General features: G+C 50.8%; 10 protein-coding genes and 1 non-coding gene across 11 annotated transcripts; 5 read left to right on the top strand and 6 right to left on the bottom strand.

Annotated features, from left to right (window-relative positions):
- Positions 1 to 477: 477 nt before the first annotated feature.
- AtWU_09867 (thioester reductase domain-containing protein) lies at positions 478 to 2,746 on the bottom strand (the record flags this gene model as incomplete). The annotated part of the gene is made up of 2 exons (XM_035504973.1): positions 478 to 2,379; positions 2,435 to 2,746. 2 exons carry the CDS (start codon positions 2,744 to 2,746, stop codon positions 478 to 480), a joined length of 2,214 nt encoding a protein of 737 aa, XP_035360866.1.
- Positions 2,747 to 3,495: 749 nt separating this feature from the next.
- On the bottom strand, positions 3,496 to 4,715 carry AtWU_09866 (putative aminotransferase GliI-like; the record flags this gene model as incomplete). The annotated part of the gene is made up of 4 exons (XM_035504972.1): positions 3,496 to 3,889; positions 3,958 to 4,075; positions 4,125 to 4,503; positions 4,563 to 4,715. 4 exons carry the CDS (start codon positions 4,713 to 4,715, stop codon positions 3,496 to 3,498), a joined length of 1,044 nt encoding a protein of 347 aa, XP_035360865.1.
- Positions 4,716 to 5,248: 533 nt separating this feature from the next.
- Positions 5,249 to 6,205, top strand: AtWU_09865 (alpha/beta hydrolase; the record flags this gene model as incomplete). The annotated part of the gene is made up of 1 exon (XM_035504971.1): positions 5,249 to 6,205. The coding sequence occupies one exon, from the start codon at positions 5,249 to 5,251 to the stop codon at positions 6,203 to 6,205; it is 957 nt and encodes a 318-aa protein (XP_035360864.1).
- Positions 6,206 to 6,758: 553 nt separating this feature from the next.
- On the top strand, positions 6,759 to 8,330 carry AtWU_09864 (integral membrane protein TmpA; the record flags this gene model as incomplete). Its single annotated transcript, XM_035504970.1, has 1 exon — positions 6,759 to 8,330. One exon carries the CDS (start codon positions 6,759 to 6,761, stop codon positions 8,328 to 8,330), a length of 1,572 nt encoding a protein of 523 aa, XP_035360863.1.
- Positions 8,331 to 8,576: 246 nt separating this feature from the next.
- On the bottom strand, positions 8,577 to 10,045 carry gliI (aminotransferase gliI; the record flags this gene model as incomplete). Its single annotated transcript, XM_035504969.1, has 4 exons — positions 8,577 to 9,023; positions 9,092 to 9,507; positions 9,571 to 9,775; positions 9,857 to 10,045. The coding sequence occupies 4 exons, from the start codon at positions 10,043 to 10,045 to the stop codon at positions 8,577 to 8,579; spliced, it is 1,257 nt and encodes a 418-aa protein (XP_035360862.1).
- A 635-nt stretch (positions 10,046 to 10,680) lies between these two features.
- AtWU_09862 (EthD domain-containing protein) lies at positions 10,681 to 11,202 on the top strand (the record flags this gene model as incomplete). The annotated part of the gene is made up of 2 exons (XM_035504968.1): positions 10,681 to 10,836; positions 10,906 to 11,202. 2 exons carry the CDS (start codon positions 10,681 to 10,683, stop codon positions 11,200 to 11,202), a joined length of 453 nt encoding a protein of 150 aa, XP_035360861.1.
- A 393-nt stretch (positions 11,203 to 11,595) lies between these two features.
- AtWU_09861 (serine/threonine protein kinase) lies at positions 11,596 to 12,348 on the top strand (the record flags this gene model as incomplete). The annotated part of the gene is made up of 2 exons (XM_035504967.1): positions 11,596 to 12,240; positions 12,301 to 12,348. The coding sequence occupies 2 exons, from the start codon at positions 11,596 to 11,598 to the stop codon at positions 12,346 to 12,348; spliced, it is 693 nt and encodes a 230-aa protein (XP_035360860.1).
- Positions 12,349 to 13,065: 717 nt separating this feature from the next.
- On the top strand, positions 13,066 to 13,443 carry AtWU_09860 (uncharacterized protein; the record flags this gene model as incomplete). Its single annotated transcript, XM_035504966.1, has 1 exon — positions 13,066 to 13,443. One exon carries the CDS (start codon positions 13,066 to 13,068, stop codon positions 13,441 to 13,443), a length of 378 nt encoding a protein of 125 aa, XP_035360859.1.
- A 301-nt stretch (positions 13,444 to 13,744) lies between these two features.
- On the bottom strand, positions 13,745 to 13,860 carry AtWU_r53. The gene has a single exon (XR_004775236.1). It is a non-coding gene; the product is annotated as an 8S ribosomal RNA (ribosomal RNA).
- A 441-nt stretch (positions 13,861 to 14,301) lies between these two features.
- Positions 14,302 to 15,464, bottom strand: AtWU_09859 (glycoside hydrolase family 28 protein; the record flags this gene model as incomplete). The annotated part of the gene is made up of 2 exons (XM_035504965.1): positions 14,302 to 15,186; positions 15,237 to 15,464. The coding sequence occupies 2 exons, from the start codon at positions 15,462 to 15,464 to the stop codon at positions 14,302 to 14,304; spliced, it is 1,113 nt and encodes a 370-aa protein (XP_035360858.1).
- Positions 15,465 to 18,117: 2,653 nt separating this feature from the next.
- On the bottom strand, positions 18,118 to 19,912 carry AtWU_09858 (carboxylic acid transport protein; the record flags this gene model as incomplete). Its single annotated transcript, XM_035504964.1, has 5 exons — positions 18,118 to 18,431; positions 18,527 to 18,875; positions 18,941 to 19,119; positions 19,172 to 19,302; positions 19,356 to 19,912. 5 exons carry the CDS (start codon positions 19,910 to 19,912, stop codon positions 18,118 to 18,120), a joined length of 1,530 nt encoding a protein of 509 aa, XP_035360857.1.
- Between the last annotated feature and the right edge of the window lie 631 nt (positions 19,913 to 20,543).

Below are 20,543 nucleotides of genomic sequence, written 5' to 3'. Positions count from 1 at the left end.
CTACCATGAACCTTGTGGCATAAAGACCATTCATTTTATTTCTTTAGACTAATATTGTATGGTTGTCTTCCACAACATCATCATCCTCTTCTTCTTTCTTACCATGATCCTTCTGGGTATAGGTTATAGCACCGTTATGACACACTCCTTGATGAGTTCATCCGCAACAACCACTTATTTACCTACTACTTCCTAGATATCCCCAATGCACATCCTGAACAGCATACATACTATATAACAAGAAAATCTTGTGTAAAAAAGTATCAATATTCCAGAACCTCATAGTAGACTATAGACCTATCAAACCCGAAGGGGCATGGCATAAAATGAAATGAAATTAAGTGAATGAGACACAGATCTCACAGCCAAAGTACTTGATAAATTCCAACAGAGATACCACAACAATTTACAAACCCAGCACGATCATGATACACCCCACCCAACAACCCATCCCCCAAGAAAAGAAAGGAAATAAATCTACACACCCATAACCCCAACCATCCGATTCACCGACGGGTTCGCATACACCACCTTCTGATCCACGGGGGCAGCATTCGGATCCCACTGTTTCCGAAACCTATTCACCTCCGCAATGAGCTCCATAACCTTCAGCGAATCGAGCCCAAACTGGAATAAATCCGAGTCGTCGGTCCAGGCTTGTTGCTGATCTAATGTTTCTGCGAGGTGGGTGTGGATGAAGGTTTTTAGGTCGGGTTTGGGGATGTGGATATTGGCGGAGTCTGCTTTGGGGGATGTAGGAGGGGAAAGAGCAGGCGCAGGCGCAGTAGTAGCAGAACCAGTAGTGAGACCTGTCAGAAGACGACTGAGAACGCCCTGCATTGCTTTCTCGACGGCTGTTTCGACGGCTTTGGGCAGGAGTTGGTGGAGGATTTCTTCGATTTCGGTGGTTAGGGCTGATGCTGATGCTGATGCGGATTTATTTGTGGTGGTGGGGGAGTCGGGACGGAGGGGAGGGGTAGATGGTGAGAGCGAGGGAGATGATGAAGAAGTAGTAGAAGAAGAAGAAGTAGGGACAGGGGCAGCGACATGCGGACGCATCCTATCATACAAAGCCTGCCATTCCGCAGCGTAGAGCTTAAACACCGCATGACGCTGAACGGTATCCTTACCGGCGCGCGGAAGCGGCTTATCCGGGGAAGTGAGCATGACGAAGCCTTTCATGATGCGGCCGTGAGCGGGACATCCGCGATTCGCCTTGGTGATATACGGCCATATCTCTTGGATGTATTGTTCCTCTTCCTCGGGTGAGGTCGGATAGTCATATGGCTCGATCAACACCGAGGCCTGGAATTGGCCTTGACCGCCGATAACGGCGGATTTCACCTTGGGGCTGGCTACAATCACACTCTCCATTGTGATGGGGTTGAGCTTTTCGGCGGTGGTGAAAGCGATGATATCGTCTGTTCGCGCGCGGAATACCCAGGACTCTGGGCGGTTGGGGTGTTGTGCGAATAGATCGCCGAAGCGGTACTCTTGCTTGTCTGGGAAGGTGTAGAAAGCGCCCTGGAAGAGCTCGTGGTTGGGTTGGCGGCGGAGGACGAGCTCCGATAGACCGTCACGGTTGGATTGGAATTCGTGTCCGAAGAAGGGGCTCACGGTTACGTATTCCCAGTCTGCTGGGTCGTCGTTCATCTCGAGGGGGAAGAGGAGGGTCTCGCATGTGCCCATGATGGACATGCATTTGACTTGGGTTGAGAGGGCGTCTCCGACGGCTTTGGGGAGGGAGCCACCGACATAGGAGAGGAGGCTGAGGTGCTTGATGAGGTTTTGACGATGGGTGGGGTTGTTGTATAGGTCTACGATCAGTGATGGTGCCAGTAGGGCACCGTCGAGGTTGGCGGAAGTGATGACTTCGTTGGCGACGTCGGAGGTGAGTGGTCCTGGGGGCGGGAGGACGACAGTCACGCCGGAGAATATGTTGAATGCTAGGACGAATGTCAAGCAAGCGGCGTGGAAGACTGGCAGGGCTAGGAAGAATCGTTTCCCCTTCAGGTAGTTCATCAGGGTGGGCTTCCCTCCGAGAAAGGGAATGAGTTGATGGGCGTCATTGCTGGCCAGACTACCATAGGGAACGAAGACGGGCTTGGGGATACCGGTCGAGCCGGAGGTGTGTAGGATGCAGAAGGTTTTGTAGCGAGCCTCTTCCCAGGTTAGGGTAAAGGGAAGAGGATTGACCTGGTCCAGGTCTGTGAACCAGAAATCCAGCTCAGGCATATCGACCTCCTTCATGGATCGAGCCTTCAGGATTTGATCGAGGACGGCTGGCGCCTGCTTTGGCCGCAGAGCAACCGAGCAGCCACTGCGTTCTACCAGAGACAGATGGGCATCCAGGCTATTACGGTGAGAACTGAAGAAAGCCTGGGATTGGGAATGAGTTGTGAGCCGTACCATGGGGGGATTAGTATGTGCTTACCGTGTGACCAGCCTTAGCGGCGGCTATGATGATGAGAATGTATCTGATGTCCAGAGGACCAATGTAGAGAATGGTTTGAGGATCGGTGGGCATGCCCACCCGGTCCCGTAGCCACCAAGCACACTTATTGACGGCCTGGGCAAAGGTGGCATAAGTGATATCTTGGAAGCCAGCCGACACGTTCTCTGGATTGCGTGGGACGGAGACAAAGACTCGCTCGGGATCACTGATGGCAACTTCATCTAGCACAGCAGGCAGCAGGCGTCGACCACAGTCAACTGGAGCCTGAAGAGCAGGAGGAAGGGCATCCATTGGGACTGAGAATGAAACGGATTGGATAATTGAAGGAAAGAAAGGGATTGTCTTTTGTACTATTACATTGAATGAGAGAAGTATAAGAAGATATGGGGACGTATTTATATCATTTCTCTCTGCGAGAATACTATTCCCAGTCCGGCTGACTCGGTGTCAACCCCGTCTATGCCCAGAGCTGCACCGGTTAGATCGGCAGAGGCTGGATTCTGATGAGACGAGATGATTACTCGAGGCAGGATGAAAAAGCTCGTCTTTCGTGATGGGAAGAGGGGGGCAGGCTGAATACGATTAGCTTCTCCGACAAGATACAGTGGTAGGAAGCCAGTAGCAGAACTAGTATTACCCTAATTTGATAGTCCCTCCGGGTGGGGGCCAACTTTGGGTTGAGCCATGCTTTGTCCTGCGCTGACAGCTCTAGCCGAGGGTTGCATGCATGCATGATTGTGATTAAACTCGCCCGTGGCAGTGATGTCTTACTCAAGGCTGCCAGGCCTTGCATCGGGTAATACAGATAATTAACACAGCATGTATTGTTCCACTTGTGGGGCCAATCTGACTGTATGTTACGCTTTATTTCTGGTGAGTACTACGTAATGATAGCTATCAGACTGATTACACATATGGTATGCGCGATTTTCCCCATATCTGACGGGGCGAATCGGCCTAAAGCGACTCCAGATTACGATTGAATTAGATAGTGCTTATGCTAGAATTTTTATAATCCACTTTCAGTCAGAAATGAGCCATTAAACAACCGAGGTAGCGTTTGCCTGAGGTGGGAGGATATGTTCGAGGCTCGTACTGCGGTCATCCTTGGCAAATGCCGCCTGCTTAGCAGAGGCATAATGCTTCGAGGAGGCCCCGAGACCGGGGCTCTGTATTGTTGCTTGTGAGCCCAGTTCATAGCTGTTCTGGGTGCGACGGGACGACATCAGGTTAGAGAAGGTCTGACTGGTAAGCCGGACGACAGGCTCTGCCAGTGGGCGCAACGGAGGGACGCTGGCAATCATCATGGCGATGTTGCGCTCCATTCCAGCCCAGGTCAGACCCATGATGGTAGTGTATGTTGAGTCCGAAGCTGATGATCCTGTCAAACTTTCCCCGGACTCGACCGTACGGATTGTCGCAAAGATACCTGTGCTGTAGAACCAAAATGATGTTAGCGACGAGGATTCCAAGCATTGAGGAATCAATCACGGAAGACATACACAGCACCCAAGCTCATGAGTCCACAAAGAACGATTTTGTTCTTCCGACTGATCTGTAGGTCCTTAAAGAGGAATATGGGAACGGCCGACAGGAAGTAGTCCGTCAGCGCCGAAAATGCTGCCTAATGTCAATTGTTGATTCATAGCAGGCTGAAGAGCTCACTCACATCCTTGCAAGATCACCAAGCCCGTCTCGGTGGCTGCCGGCCAGCAGGTGCCTGGCAGGTATGGGTCCCAAGACTTATGTGTGGGGTTGCAGCGAGCATAGAAGGATATAATAACCACTGTGTTTACAGCAAATACCAACACTGCCGTGACTGTACAAAGGACGCGCAGAGTGCGTTGATGTGAGCCTCTCAAGATACGGAGATAAGAGAGACAGATGGAGATTTTCGCAAAAGTCAAGGCGTTTACACAGAACACCTGCCCGAGATAGTCCCAGAACAGCAGGGGGGGTATCTGCTTCTTGGTCAAATAGACCATGTGACGTCCAAGTCCATTATTAACAGCAAGAAAATCACATATCGTGGCTACTAATGCTTGAGCCTATGTTTATATCAATAATGAGTTGTGAACAGGTGTTGTAGAGAAGCTTGGTAACTCACCACCGCAAACAGCATCATGTAATCGTCCCAACCCAAACTTGCATAGAGAATCCGTGCCACTGCACGGAGCATCACCACCACACAAGCACTTACAAAGGTAACAGTAGTACCCACCAGCAGCTTGTAGCCAACGTTCACATCAGGTGGATTCATGATGAACAATATTGAGGTAAAATTCTAGGACTAAGCTGCGTGAAGGGAACGAGATACGAGGCTCAAGGCAGGGTGGATTAGGCAAGCCTTTTGATCCTTGACATCCAGGTCCAACCTGCATACCACCACATAGGAGCTGAACAACTCCTATGGAGGAGTCCAACCGGGCCATCTCATGGCCTTCAGCCCCCACGCGCTACTGCTAGTTGCACAGAATATAGCAAGCAGGATGACTGAGTGGAGACTCTGGACCCTGTCGTGCGCACAGACAGACGAGGCTGAGGCTTCGTGCAACATAAGCATCGGGCGTCACCGTATGGGCTGGTACTAGCGTGGTAAATCAGGGTACGCTTACAGTTTCTTACGGTTTTACGTTTCTGCCTTCTTGCTTCTGCGTTCACTCTCTCTTGAGGGGTGTTCCCAAGTTATATATCCCACTGCAAGCCCACGCAGAGTGACCACCACTGCTCTACTATCCTTCTCTTTTTCATCTCCACTACCGAGTACCTCTAGCCATCTTGATTCTCTCCAAAATGTCTCCCTACCAATTCTTGTCACTGTCTACCAAGCCTTCCGCCAAACTATGCTATAGCTTCCATCCAGCTGTGGGCACTGCCAAGCCTGTGCTGATTGTCTTTGTCAATGGCCTTGGCCTGCCACAGACCTCCTGGGAGGGGGCCATTACACGCCTTCAGACACAGCCTCCCGCTGCTGGACTGCCCGCCATGCTGACCTATGACCGCTACGGTCAGGGGCAGACCACAGACCGGGATCCCGACGACAACACCGAGGATCCCATGCACGGCCATGATACATTGACTGTGGTCCGGGACCTTCATCAACTAATTACTCAAATCGCGTCCGAGAAAATGGGAATCTCCAATCTGAACCCGGGCAGTCTGTCCCTCGTGCTGGTCTCCAACTCCATTGGTGGCGCGCTGGTGCGGCTCTATGCTCAAGAATATCCCGGCACAGTGGCAGGCCTTCTTTTCCTGGACAGTGTGCTGGCAAACTCCGACTTTGTCTCTATCTACCCGGACCCTGATGCACCTGGCTTCGACCCAACCAGTCTGCCAGATGGGGTGACGGTGGATGCGATCCGTGCTGCTCGCGCGTATATGCAGCGGGTATTTCACCCCAGTAATGGCAGTCGCGAGGGGCTCAGCCGAAAGAACCTGGCGCAACTATTGCCGGATAGCGATGGACCCAAGTTGCAGGGGCCGGACGGCGGTCCCTGGGTAACGGTTGTTGGCCATGAGTTTGAGGCGTTCAAAACCGAATTTGAACAAATGGGTGGCGCCCCGCCAAGACTGACGGAAGTCTATATGAATCCTTACTGGCATCGGTTCAACGAAGGATTGGCTAAGCTTACTGAGCCTGCTCGTAGTAAGGGTCCTCTGCAGGCACCAGGGGCCGGCCACTTTGTCCAGCGAGATAACCCGGAGCTCGTGGCAAACGAACTACGCGAAATTCTCGACAAGATTCTGTGAATTTTCTTCGTGTGTGTGCATGCATGACTGTGTGTATTTGTGTGTAGCTAGTCTAACCAATACAACCTCCCCTTTGGCACACGCTTGTAAACCCGTTAGTTCACTCCCCCATCATGTTCAGACGAGCCTTGAATCCGGCAAGGTCGGAAATTTGCAAGCGAAGGGCAGTAAGCGGGGACCTCAAACGGACTCCTCTAGGACTACTCAGGCTAGTCTGGTAGGCTTCGGTCTGACAGCCAAGTGGGTCTCCTACCTAGCAGGTGCCAAACGGACACCGTGAGATCGATCGCGTAGATATATCGCTACTCCGTAATATCAGTCAGTATTAAAACGAAACCAAAAACGCACTAATTCTGCGTTTTCTACAACTTCGTCCTGGGACATGTTTGGCCCCCATACCAAACACTTCCATCTTCTTCCCTCGCACTCCAAAAACAGTAGTCTTACAAGAAGGATGCAATAGAGCAGTCAAGGAAGGACATACCAGCCTCGTAGTGGAGTATATAGCTGAGCAATTCATCTCTCGTAACTAATTGATATCTATACCCTCCTCATGAGAAACGTTACATACATGATAAGGAACGACAGCATGGACCTAGGGCATGTACCCACTCCAGTACCACCACCTCCTCCTCCGGCGATTCAGCTACCCGATCAATCAGAAAAGGGGCCAACGAACATCAGCCTTCCCATCAACGTCTCTGTGCTCCCGGTGGAAAAAGCAAGAACACCTTCGCGTCAGAGCATTGACACCCGTCTCTTCCTCTGGCCCAGTACCTACCGATACATATTTTCCCTTGTGTTCCTCGGAAATGTGGCTGCTTTGATCTACTTCATTCTCAAAGATTGGTCTGCGATACGGTTTGTGGATGCTGCGGCAGCGAATTTCTTAGCAAGCGCCTTGGCTCGTCAGGCGATCGTGGTAAATGGGATGTTTCAAATAATGTGCTCCTTATCACTCCGGCTACCCCTATGTCTTCGTCGTGTGGCAGCCAACATTTACCATTACGGCGGCGTGCATAGCGGTTGCGGCGTGGCTGCGCTGATATGGTATGTCGGGGCAGTTGTCATGCTGACCCAGCTGGCTATCAGGGTCCGGGGCCACCCCCATCATCTCTCCAATCATACTCTGATTACGTTGATCCTTGCCTATCTCGTCCTCTTCCTGCTAGCTGTGATCATAGCAGTGGCCTATCCCACGGTCCGACTCCGCTATCATAATTCCTTCGAGTTTGCCCATCGCTTCCTCACCTGGCTAGTCGTCGCGCTGTTCCTGAGTCTTCTGGTGCTCGTGGTGGGAGATTCCTCTCTCAATCCTAGTACTGCTACTATTTCTCTATCCCCTGCGGCCAGCCTCGTCCGCCTCCCCGCCTTCTGGTGCGTCCTGACCACCCTCATCGCCATCATTCAGCCCTGGACACGCCTGCGACGCATCTGCGTACAGGCAGAGCGGCTCTCCACTCATGCCATCCGTCTCCACCTATCTGGAGCTGACTCACGGTTGGGGAAAACCATCTCACTCGCTACGCACCCACTGCAGGACTGGCATAGCTTCGCCACGTTCCCGGATGAGCCACGCTGCATAGATATTGACGACGAGGAGGCGGCAATCGCAAAGACAAGCGCAGCCAAGGGCTGTTCGGTCCTGGTATCCAGGGCAGGAGACTGGACGGGGGCACGAATCAACGAGCCCCCGACAGAATTATGGACCCGGGGTGAACAGCCGTATGGGTTCACCCGAGTGATGCGACTCTTCAGGCGCGTGGTGATCGTAGCAACAGGCTCTGGGATCGGCCCCTGTCTCGCATTTCTAGCGGAAGGAGAAGAAGCGTGTCGTCGCCCTGCCATTCGTCTGGTGTGGCAGACTAGGTCGCCGCAGCAGACGTACGGATCGCGGGTGTTGGACTTAGTGCATCGGTTGGACCCGGAGGCCATGATACTCGACACTTCCAAGCAAGGTCGGCGTGTGGACCTGCTCCCGTGGGTCGTTGACCATTGCTTGGCCTATCGCGGCTTCGAGGCTGAAATGGTCTGTGTCATTAGCAATCGGAGCTTAACCCACACCCTGGTTTCTCAGCTTCGGGGCCGAGGGATCCCTGCAATGGGGCCGCTGTTTGATTCATGAGGGCTGAATAGATAATGTAGATACTAGTTAGATAGATATTCAAAGCGAATCAAAATCAACATGATTGTACGATGCGACCTTACTCCTGTGCAGTATTCCCCACTTAACCGTTCCCGTCACTTAGCCCTCCCTAGTGCTTACTCTCCTAGTGCTTACTTTCTAGTTCCCTTTACCACCACCCCCTCCTCTACCAGTACAGCCTCCTCATACTACTAGACCACCAAACTAACCAGTGATGTAAGAAATTTACCTCAACTCCCCAAACACCCCTTCAATCCTTCTAATCCCCTCAGCCAACGTCTCCGGCGCCACCCCAAACGTGACTCTCATCCACCCATGCTGATAATTCCCCGGCATATGGTACGCTGACCCCGGCACGACCGCAACCCCAGCCTGACGATATTTCCCACATGCAGCTAGCTCATCCTCCCGCGTCTGAGCTCGCGGAGCCAATCGAGCCATCAGGAACACTGCCGCGGTCCCCGGAACGTATGTAATACCAATACGACGAAACGCTTCTGTCACGGTACAATATGCCACCGTGAGACCCATGCAGTTCTGCTTTAGTATTTCCGGGAGACGGGAAGATGTCAGAATGGCTATTGCTCCGATTGTGGAGAGGGCTGACACTTGGATAGCCCCGGCTAGGCCAACGGTGCGTCGGAGGGGACTGTTTCGGGTTGCTATGCATCCCTGATGGATCGACTTCGTTAACAAAAGCACAAACCTGGCGCTATGCCAAATTGGAGGAGAGATCTTACCAGACGAATCCCACTAGCCGCTAGATCCTTGCTCATACTCCAGAGAACATGCACGCGAGAGGGGTCTAGGCCGACGGTTGAGGGGTCGATACTTAGGACGGATTTGAATGCAGCCCAGTTCTGGAGATCGGGGCTGGTGAATGTGCTGAGGGCGAATACCTCGTCGGAGATAAGGTGGAGGTTGTGGTCTCGGCAGAATGCCATGCATTGCTTTAGGACGTGAGGAGGGTATGGGCGGCCAAGGGGATTGTGTGGATGGGAGAGAACGACGGCTTTGATGGGATATTTAGCTTCCTTGTAGTGCTTTTCGAGAGCAGAGATCAGTGCGATGTCGTGGAATGAATCCTCTAGTTCGGGAACCTCGACACCAATGATTTGGACTTGAGATCGAACGGTGAAGAAGGTGTCGTAGCCACCTGGTTTGTTTTGTTGATTAGAATGGAGGGAAAGTGAGAGGGTGCAGGGGGGGGGACACATACTCCAGTACGGACATGGTACTAGGACGCCATCCTCCGGATCGCATAAATGGTAGAGTAGGATGTCAAGTCCAGCGGATGTGCCGGGTGTGACTGCCAGGTGGTCAGACTCAATCGGCGTGTATGGCTTGAAGTAGCGGTTGAATGTCGTCGCAAGCGCATCCAGTAATGGTGGGTAGCCGCAGAGGCCTTTAGGCCAGTCGAGATGCTAGTAGAAACAAACCATCGGTTAGCATTTAGCTGCAGCATCTGGAGCTACTATCTAGATAGTATGCGGTATAGACCTCACCTGCGAGCTTAGCCCTTCGCCAATGCACGTCTTTAAGATAGAGAGGATCTCGCTTCTGATTACATGGTTTTCTGCTAAGGTCAAGTCGATTCCGTGCCATGTGAAGTTGGGGTTAAGAAGGTAGGGCGGAAACCGTGAAAGAACATCCGTCAAGTTTTTATTCCCTCTGTGGGAAAGTGATGATTCCATTGTGCAGTAGAATTAGATTGAAAGGGTATTCAAGACTTGCTAAGAGTGCAAGAGGTAGGGTTGAAGACTGTCCGGTGGGGGACATGACCCTGGTATATCTTCGAACACAACAAACCGTAGTGTCGTATCGACGGAACATGTAGTATCAGATTGACAACTCTGATTTCAGGGCATGCATTAGCCTCTCTTGTCCAAAGCCTTGTCATACGGGAACTTGTCAATCTCTTTTTTTTTTTTTTTTTTTTTTTTTTTTTTCTTTCAGCCCCCAAACTAGCATGTATGACTAGTTCGTGACGAGTTGCTAGCGCGGCTTCCGCCTCTTAGTATCGCTAAGTCTCGACCATAGCAACAACGTAAGTATCACTTCGCTTCAAGTTAGTATCATTGACGTCGGCTAAATGTCTCAGGTGTTAATCTATTATTCTGTTCATTCAAACCGTTCATCTCTCTCATGTAAGCGCAATGCCTTTGCTCGCCCCCACCCGGGGAATAACATGTCTCAGGGCCCCCAAACCTCGGACTATAAGCTTACATCTGCTTCTCAGTTACCCTTATCTTTCAATTTGAGACTCTCCAAGGGTAACATACTACCCTTAATCTCTAGATCAAATCACCTACGAAAAAACACATTGACCATGGAGAAAGAACGCCAGAAGGCCCTCCGACTCATGGCATTCCGCTACAAGAAAGAAGGTATCACAGAAGCCCAACTACAGACATACATGACGCAAGTCTTTGGTCCGCGCGCCGCACCCATTCAAGTTCGTCATGGTGTTCTCAAAGTGATACAAGTCAGTCCCCGACCCCTTTGCAGCCCGTCAGTCCACTTGGATCTATTAGCTGACCTGGGTGAATAACAGTATCATACCCCCACCAGTAGTAAGAAGCTCATTACGGAGAAGATCCCTTGGGCGCTTGGTAGAGGCTGGACGCTGGATGATCATGATGTGATCATCTCCGTGTACGTCCCTAACGCAGAGACCATGGCGGCTATCGTCAACGACCCTGAATTCCAGGAGCTGTTGAGCGGTGACTCTGAGATTCTGCAACCGACGGCCAAAGTTACCGCTGGGTGGGATGAAGTCTTTGTGGATGATGGGCAGGTTGTGACTATGGATAGGAGTAGTAGATTGGAAGAGAGTCGGGAGACTGTTTGAGGAGAAAGGGTGGTGGAGGATTGGCTAGCCAGTTCAATTGTATTCTCACGTGTATTCTGCGGTAGCTTCTTCATATATATAACCGTTTGTTTCACGAAGAACACCAAAGAGCAGACACTAAGGGAAGTTAGGTGAAAACTCCAAATTGATGTTGACTATAGTTTCTAATAGATGGGAAACAGGCAGCGGGGTTACAGGGTCCAGTTGGTTCCTTCGGCTGCAAGCATCGCTAGATACCATATTCCCATTCCTCCAGCTGTCCAGGGGATCGCCAAAGAGACAGCTATAGCAAATTAACAAAACCACATGTACTCAACTTACATAATCCCGCTATTATCACCAAGACCTCGTCATCTGCTTGTTCTGACCTGCTCCGACATTTTTGATATAAAGATGACTTCCCACAGCACAACAATACACCTAAGCAGCGCTCTCTTGAAAGACATAGACCCCTCCAATATCAATATTATCAGGCAGATTACGTGCTCTGATTCGTCTGCAATATTCGAGGCAGACCTGGATGGACAAAAGTACGCATTGAAGGTTTTCCATGACAACGGCGACCCTGGATATACCGAAAAAGGTCGTGATTTGAACCGATTTCGCTGCGAGTTAAATGCATACGAGAAGCTTCTCACTTATGATGTCTGTGCACGCGGTTTCGTGCCAAAATTCTACGGCTACATCGATCAAATGGATCCTGCAGCATTCCATCCCGCTTTACAATCCTTCACCGGAGACAAGCTAATGCCGAGAGCAATCTTGCTAGAATATCTCCCAAATGCAGAGAGTTTGAACTGCGTGAACTACTCGGACGCGCTCTATCCCCAGGCCATTGAGGGAATGCACGAGATACACAGGGCGGGTGTTCACCATCAAGACATCTACCCCAAAAATCTTCTCCTTGTCCGTGGAAACCCTGATAGGCTGGTCTGGATTGACTTTGATGTTGCAACGACCTTCACCGACTTTGGACCTGAACAGCTGGCCCGCTGTGATCACGAAATTGCGCTTGTGAAGGGATTTATGGAAGCTCTGGTATGGGTTCCGTAGCTGTCTACATTGAAATCATTTAGTATGCTAACTAAATGAATACAGAGAGAGGACCAGGCTGAGGGACTCCCGCCGAATACGAAATTCTATTAATCCATAGCCGTTCATACATTCTGTCAATGCTTGGTGGCATTGACGGGTGCTTTTTATCTAGAAATCTATTTAATAGTAATAATACTACCGTGGATAAAGAATAAAAGATATTTAGTTAAGGGATTTTATATATTCAACTATACATCTATTGATCCAAAACGCCAATTGATAAGGGCGGCCACTCGATGTTCGGGTTGAAGTTGCTGGCCACCCCCAAGTTCGTTAGGTTTTGGCCAGTCTGTCAACATCCCTTGCATCCAATAGCCTAGAGCCAAGTACCTCCTCATCCTCAAACATTAAATGACGTAATCCACCAGTGCGCACCCGCGATAGCTACGTAGTTTAACCTGCTCGCTGACCTAGTCCGCCAACATCCATTGTGGTTTTGATATTCATTCTAGAAATGGCATTGGAACACGAGGGTGTAGATGGCAGCTCAGGTGAATACTACCTTGTTGTACAGTGCTTTCTTATACGTAATGCTATCTATACATGGCCCAAAGGTCTCCTCACTAAATGATACATTATGGTCGGGTCCTCATAGCGAAGATCCTGGTCGCTCTGAAGGTAATTCCAGACGATAATTCAATACTGTAGTATCAAGAGATCTAGTAAGCCCACCTAGAGGTCTTTATCCGAACAACGACCAGATAATCTTACCTAACACTGGCTCCCATAGCTTTATCCCTTGTCAGCAGCGTGACTAAGGAGTCTGCCATGGAGCACTCTGCTGAAGAGGAGAGTCGCGAACACTCTATTGCACTGGCAAATCAATCGCTACTGGCCGAGGCAATGTTGGAGGAGTTTATTCAAAGTAAACCGACATTGCTCATGGAATCTGGCTTTTTCACCTTTGTCAAAAAGAGAATCCAAGATACCGCAAGGCTAGTTAGGACCTATGCTCCGCTTGTTATCAAGAAAGCCATACCTGTTATCATCCACCAGCTGCAAACATACTCGGAAAAGGCCACGAAGACACAGAGCGAAAGTGGCATGGGGACGACGGAGTCTACACCCCCGCGCTCCATTACGACTGGGCGTCGCTATTTCTCTAAAGGGCCAATGCACCCTGATCATCATGACAAACAGCCATAGCGGGTACGGCATAGGGATTCTACAGTGCGGTTTCAGTGACTATCAGGAGGTGGATGTCGTTATCGTTATCATTTCATTACGTCCCTTCCTAGTGCATGGGCTAGTTAGTGTTTACCTTACTCCTTTCGTAGTGTTGTCGCTCAGTTGGGTGGAATTATATGCATGTTGTGATCGAGAGTATAGTCACTGTACTGCTAGCACCAAGAGCTACCTACCCTAGAGGACAACTACCGGATACCTCTTCTTTCAGAGAAAAGAAAAACATAATAATGAAAAAATAAATAAATAAATAAAGATCAAAAACATACAACAGAAGGGATTCGCTGGTGGTCACCCACCCAACTACTAACCTCCCGGCGTGTGGCTTAAGTACGGCTGAGCGGACGGGAAGCCCTGTTTTCCACACCCTGTGGTCGTATGTACTCGTTTTAAAGTGGGAGGGGATTATATCGTTGCTGGTGATTAGTATCAAGGACAGAAGAGGTGAGAGTTGCATGGTGTATATTCGTAATATGCAGGGCTGCAGCTATAGATTTGGATCGGAATATGGTGTTGAAGCTGGTATGGCTCGGAAAGCTATATCTTCCTTCAAAGCTGCTCTATACACATTTGGATAGTATTAGTTTGCTTGGTTCAGGTTATTAGAGATTGCCTTTGGGAATGAAGTAAGATCTACTACTACTTCTACAATGTGTGCTATGCTTTTGCTCCAGATTGTACAGCCAATGGTTTTTATATTATAAATGCACGACTGTGTGACGGCCGAATGAAAGAAGATTAGACAATTATCTGAAATGTACAGAGCGCACCACAGCTCTTCAAACTTTCTTGCAGCTGAGAGAAAGGAAGGCAAACACCTTACTCGTCGCAAGAAGCGCCAGAGGGAACGTTCTCGCACTTGCTGCTGGTCTCACCGCCGGTGATGTCAATGCCGGACATGGTCCAGTCAGAGCAGCTGCCGTCACCGCAAAGGATGTAGATCTCAACAGCGTCAGAGTCAACCGAGCCAGTGATGTCCTCGAGGGTAACATCGGAGATAGTAACACCGTTGGAGGGGGTACCGGTAGGGTCACCGTTCTCGTAGTCCTGCTCGATGACGATACCGTAGTCGGAGATGCCGGAGAGCTTGATGTTGGAGTAGGTGATGTCCTCGACGGTACCAGTAGCGTCGTAGACAGTCTTGATGCGAACACCGTTCTCGGAGTCAGAGACAGTCGAGTCGATGAAGGTGACGTTCTTGACGGTGTTGTCGTCGCGGCCACCGACGGAGCCGATGGACAGACCGTGACCGCCGGAGCAGGTACCGCCGGAGAAGTAGATGTTCTCGCCGGAGTTGATGGCGACGCAGTCGTCCTGGTTCTTGACGGTGGCGCCGGTGATGGTGATGTAGGTACTCTCGCTGATGTCGAAACCGTCGGTGTTGTGACCGCCCTCGGAGTCACCGTCGCTGTTGTCGATGGTGACGTCCTCGATCACGAGGTTGTCCGACTCAACGGAGATGGCCTGGACAGGGGTGTTCTTGATGTAGAGACCGGAGATCTTGGAGTCATCGAGGTCGTGGGCGTAGAAGAACTTGGGCTTGGTCTTGCCGCCGTTGGTTCCCTCACCGTCCCACCACTTAGCACCGTTGCCGTTGAGGACGGCGTCGGATGACTGGGTAACGGTGATGTCCTTACCGGAGATACGGAGGAGGGGTCCGTCCCACTCCTCGTACTCCCAGGTGGTGGTTCCCTCAAAGGTGACCTGGAGTCGCTGTTAGAACGGGGCTGACGCTAAGGCCGGGAGAGGCTTACGGTGGTGCCATCGTTGAGGTCCTTCAGGTTAAGGGTCTCACCGGCAGGGACGGTGATGTCCTTGAGGACGATGTCGGAGCAGGAGGTCTTGCTCTCGGAGGCGGTGGCAGCATCAGTGAAGGTGCAGGTGGACCGCTTGTTGAAGTCGGTGGCGCGGGAAGGCGCAGGAGCAGCCAGAGCGGCACCGGCCAGGGTCGCGAGGCAGAACAAAGGCTTGGCAGAAGGCATGGTTGCGAGTTGGATAGTTATCTGATCAACAGAGTAAATGAAAGACTGGGCAGTTCTGATCTACAGAACAAAGACGAGTGAAAACGAGAGAAGGAATGAATGATTGGCTTGCGCTGAAGAACAAAGGAACCTGCAAATCCGGCGATGAGCTGGGTCTTATATACCCTGGAAGCAAGCCTCCTTCATTGCGACTTATCCAATATCGATGCATGCATTAGACCTAGCTGGGTCAGGCAAAACTTCGGTAACACGCCGTGAGAGAAGCTCTCATAACGCGAAGGATTGGTCTAATGCTGCCTGCATGGGTTGTGAATGGGTGGCACCCGGGAGCCATCAATCTCTAACGGCCCATCAAGGCTAGAAGGGCACTAAATAAATGGGTTGACGCGGCATTTCTTAATCGAACTTGGCTTTAAACGTGGGCCCGAGCCTATCGCGGAGCGTCCCGATAACATCGCACACAGCAAATCTGATTATGCTTCAGCCACCCGTCTCAGAGACATCAAGCCCCTTTTCGGCAGTTGATATTCTTACAGTTGCTGATCTTCGGATTTTCTCGCGGGAGATTTTCATCTCCTTCCCTTGTATGACAGAAACACATGGCTTAACCTATGATCAACTCTGTTGCACGTACGAACCAGGGGCCCATGGTCCGCGATCCGATTGTGCCGATGAGATGAGCTCCACTCCACCCAAAGGAGTCAACGAGGCCGAGTCACACCGTTCGGGATCTTCGCACCATAGGGAGCGCACACGGAGGATTGAAACACCACCAATCTCAGTGCCCCTTTCTGGCGTCAAGAATACGGGAGAACGGCGGAGACTAGTCCCAGAATTCTTCAAATTTTCCAAATGAAGTTCATATTAGCAGCGTGCATAGCGATGTTAAAATGCTGATCAATTCCCATTACGTCGGTATGGGGCATGCCATTCCCCACCCGGCGTCGCCAGTCGGCATCATCAGGGGGTTTGGGCAATTAAGTCAAGCTCATCTCGGCAAATCCAGAGGCAGGAGGAATGCAGGTGTCCAGGTTGCAGGTTCCGGCGTTACAGAGCCAAACGGGAAGTGCATTAGCGCCCACATTGAGAGCGGCATGACGAAGGCAATGGCCATACAATTGAGGAACGGAGAAACGGAGCACAAGCTTTCCCTTTCTTCTAGAGATGCCTGGAAGCTTGGGTCTATTTTAGTTAGTAGTCTCAGCTAAATCCACATCAAGGGAAAGGCTTGGTCCATATGCCCCTTTCAGGTCTGGACTAAGCCTAGGCCATGGCCGAAGCAATATTGGCATGCCATTCGTATGTACGGCCTCGTAACGAGCACTGCTCTCAAGCAAGGCATGCAGGTCCTATAGTGCTTCAGGATTATAGCAGGTACCACCGTTAAACTGCATCAGAAAATGGATTCGTGTGGTAAATCGCAAGTATTCCAGATTGGCCGGTTGTAATAGCCTCCAATTAGGAAGCAGCTTGCAGTAATTGTTCAAACGGCTTCCCGAGTCATTGGTATATTGGCTATCCTCTGATCGTCCCAGCACCGTAGGGCTTTCGGGCCTTCGGCATCCGCGTCAAATTCGGAACCCTTCAGCAGGAAAGGGCCCTTTGTGCCCCGTAGGATGGACTGGCGCAATCCGGCACAACGTATATCCATCATCATGCCTGGTGGGTTCGGGATAGAAGCCAGTCCCTTTGTGAAGTGGATCAGAGAGGACTTGAAGTGAAGTAGCGGGGCCAGGCTGTTGTGGACAGCCCCTAATGATATCCGCAGGGCTCCTATAGGCTCCTGGACGAGCTATATAGTGCTTGTATGCACGCTTGTCTATATGATGAAGCTTGTCGCAAATATGAGGGGCATAGCAGCTGCCCCTTTGTGTCCAGTGGGTCTTTGGGAGGCATTCAAGGGACATCACGAAGCTGCCTTCTGCCTTAGTTGAAATATAGATAGATAACTTTCAGGTTCTGAACGTCTGTAAAGAACAGCGTATTAGTTTTGTTGGTTGTCTTTCTGTCGAAGCATCTGTGAGACCCAAAAAAGAAGTGGCAGTAGTCCATCTGCTGCAGCAGTGGTCATGTGACGGACAGGGGTCATCGGTGCTCTTTGTCTCTTCTGCATACATCCTTCTACCTCGTCATATCTCTTCCTCATTTCACTGTATTTTCTTATCACCTGGGCAGATAAAGACAAAGTTTTGCACTACCAATGTGAGCCGAACGTCTCCACCATAATCTCGAAGACCGTTTCACTCTGTTACAGTGCGAAATTCCAATGCCAAATCGTCATCCTTTCAGCGATTTGACGTACTACATTGAAATACACACCTCACTTAGGATACAGTAATACTAGTTCTATGTGCAAAACAAAATAGCCAACTCAGTGGCTGGAGCAGCCCGAAGAGATGTGTACAGCAGAAACACTGATGCCCAGGCCAGCATAACTTTGACAGAATACCATGAAACAAACTGAATGATTCCCTCTTGGCTCCTCTTACCCACCACCGTAATGGTTATCGCATCCTAGTGCACAGTGTCTGTAATAGTAGTTACGGCTCATGCAGTTAACTACAAGTGACTAAACTAGCCCAGTCATAAATATAGGAAAACTAACCACCGCCGCCACAGGATTCACTCACCCGAGAACACGTTAGTTCCCAACTTAAACCTTCTCAGTCTTCTCCTCAATATCCCCCTTCAACCCTTCTTCAAGCTTTACCTCCTTCTGCAGCGTCGCCGCATCCGCATCCTGCGCCCCTGCGACAGCCGTCTCAAAGCGACGGCCGCGCTTCTCAGGTCCAAACGCAGTGGTAACGGCAATGCCTGTCGCAATTATAGCCGTAGCGACGCCCATAACGGGTCCGTACGCCGGAGCAGGCTTCCCCGATGAAGAAGTCACGAAGGTCTTTTCAGCAATTGCGTTGACGATCTGTGCGGAGGGAGAAGAAATCATGTTTCCGACTTGGTAGGTTATTCCTATAACGATTCGAAATGTGTTAGCATCTCCAATCAGAATAGTGGAATAAGTCTGCCGCTATCAATAGGAAAGCGATGGAGACAGGGAAACAAACCAGGAAACGAAGACCGGAAAGCAGGAGGCGACAGCTCGTTAAGATGGATCGGGATCACGCCCCATGCGCCCTGGATGAAGAATTGGATAAAGAAGCCCGTCACGCTGAGGGCGCGCTCGCCTTCAGGTAGGATCCAAGCCGGGATCAAAATGCCCGATATTATGGCGGAGACGATGATGGCGCGACGGCGACCGAAGAACTGTGAGAGATAGCCGATAATGGTGCCACCGACGCAGGCGCCAGTTTTCATGAGGATAGAGGCACGGGAGGCGGCGGCATTGTTCAGGTCTTTTTGTGTGAGCATGAAGGTTGTGTAGGAGTCTTGGGAGGTGTGTGAATAGTAGTTGAACTGTTAGGGGGATGGGGGGTGAGGTGTTAGCTTTGTTGGTTTAGGCATTGGGGCTAGGGACATACCCAGGTCATGAGGATGACGCAGTAGACACACATCTTCCATTCTTGGGCAAGCATTTGTTTAGTTTCGCGCCAGAAGGCTCCAGGGTCGGAGGAGACTCTCCCTGCCTTTTTGGCTTCGATGAATTGCTTCGATTCGGGGAAAAAGATGCGGATGACGCCGACGCCGAGGGAGATGCCAGCTGGGGGTGGTCAGAGTCTGATAAAGTTAAGGGTTATCGATATCTGACTAACCTGCAATCCAGAAGACCGTCTTCCAGCTATCTGTCGCGCCGCCCACGCCGAGATTGGCACATGCTGCTAGGACGTATCCGAGGGAGTATCCTTGCTGTAGAATGCCTGACATGAGACCGCGAGCGCTGACGCTAGAGGTTGTCAGTGAGGTGAGTAGGATATGCACTCAATTTATCACACTTACGGGCAATGTTCCAAAGCCATGGCGATTGCGTTACCATACACACCTCCCATGAACAAGCCAAAGAGGCTGCGTACTGCCAGGAATTGCTGGAAAGTGTGGCTGTAGATAGTGGCGATCTGGAGCACTCCGAGGACAATCATATTGAGGACCATTGGCCACTTGCGTCCAAACTTATCACCGGCAAGACCAAAGAACGCAGCTCCCACGCTTCTCAAAAGCAAAGTGAGGGTAATGGCTGTGGTCACATCTGTTTTGGAGCGGCCATAGTACTTGGAGAGCTTCACAGTCTGGATTGACAAAGCATGAAAGTCAAAGGCATCCGCAGTCCATGCAATGAGACCAACGATGAAAAACAGCCAATCCCGGGCACTCAACTGCAGCATCATACTAATGGGGTTCTGAAGACGATCTGGGGCTTGCCATTCTGTGTGAGTCTCACCATGCTCGTTGGTCACCACAACTCGCTGCTTCCATTTGAATAGATCCCCCCATGCCTGTTTAGCGGTAGCCAGGATACCATCGGCAGGAGGTTCTGCTGATTCATTTGCAGTGCTCATTGTTGCTCGCTTTAGACTTTATACTGCTCTGGATACTTGTAAGGAAGAGTGATGATACTTAAGCTGATGCATGCGCCCTCCAATGCATCTAGCCCCCCTCTTTATAACTCTGCTGCATTCACTGTCACCGTGTCAAGTGAATCCCCACCCAGCACCCCACATCAGGCGATGGGATCAATCTCCGCATATTCCCCAGATTTTCGTCCGTTCTTCCCCGCGAGCAATCTTGGGATTGGGCGGGCCAAGGTTGCGCCAAGCAGTTGGGCGGCATGCTCTCGTCCATGCGCCAGCAAATGTGCCAGCCACGCGACATGGGGTCCGCTCAACATCACTAGTAGTTCCGACCCTATCGTGAGATGTTGGGAGTGAAGGGGAAGGTTTATGCCAAGGCCAAGAGAGAGGGGTTTTTCCTACTGCCATTAACAGTGGCGGTGATGGCGGTCCTGTGGCACCAGTGCAGGCAAGGGTCTGCTCGGTGAAGTTGGCCATGCGGGCTGGGCAGGCGATTGTTTAGAGCTGTTCCTCTATCTGAGCAGACATGGCTAGTGGAAGTCCTGGAAATATTTTTCACCTTTCGTGAGGATACTAGATGAGGCAGCTTCAATGGCTAGAGCAGACGCGTTGCTGGCCG

This window comes from Aspergillus tubingensis (genome assembly GCF_013340325.1).
Source record: "Aspergillus tubingensis WU-2223L DNA, scaffold_11, whole genome shotgun sequence".
Lineage (NCBI taxonomy): Eukaryota > Fungi > Ascomycota > Eurotiomycetes > Eurotiales > Aspergillaceae > Aspergillus > Aspergillus tubingensis.
Note: the sequence above shows the minus strand (reverse complement) of the source record. Positions and strands in the feature narration are given on the sequence as shown.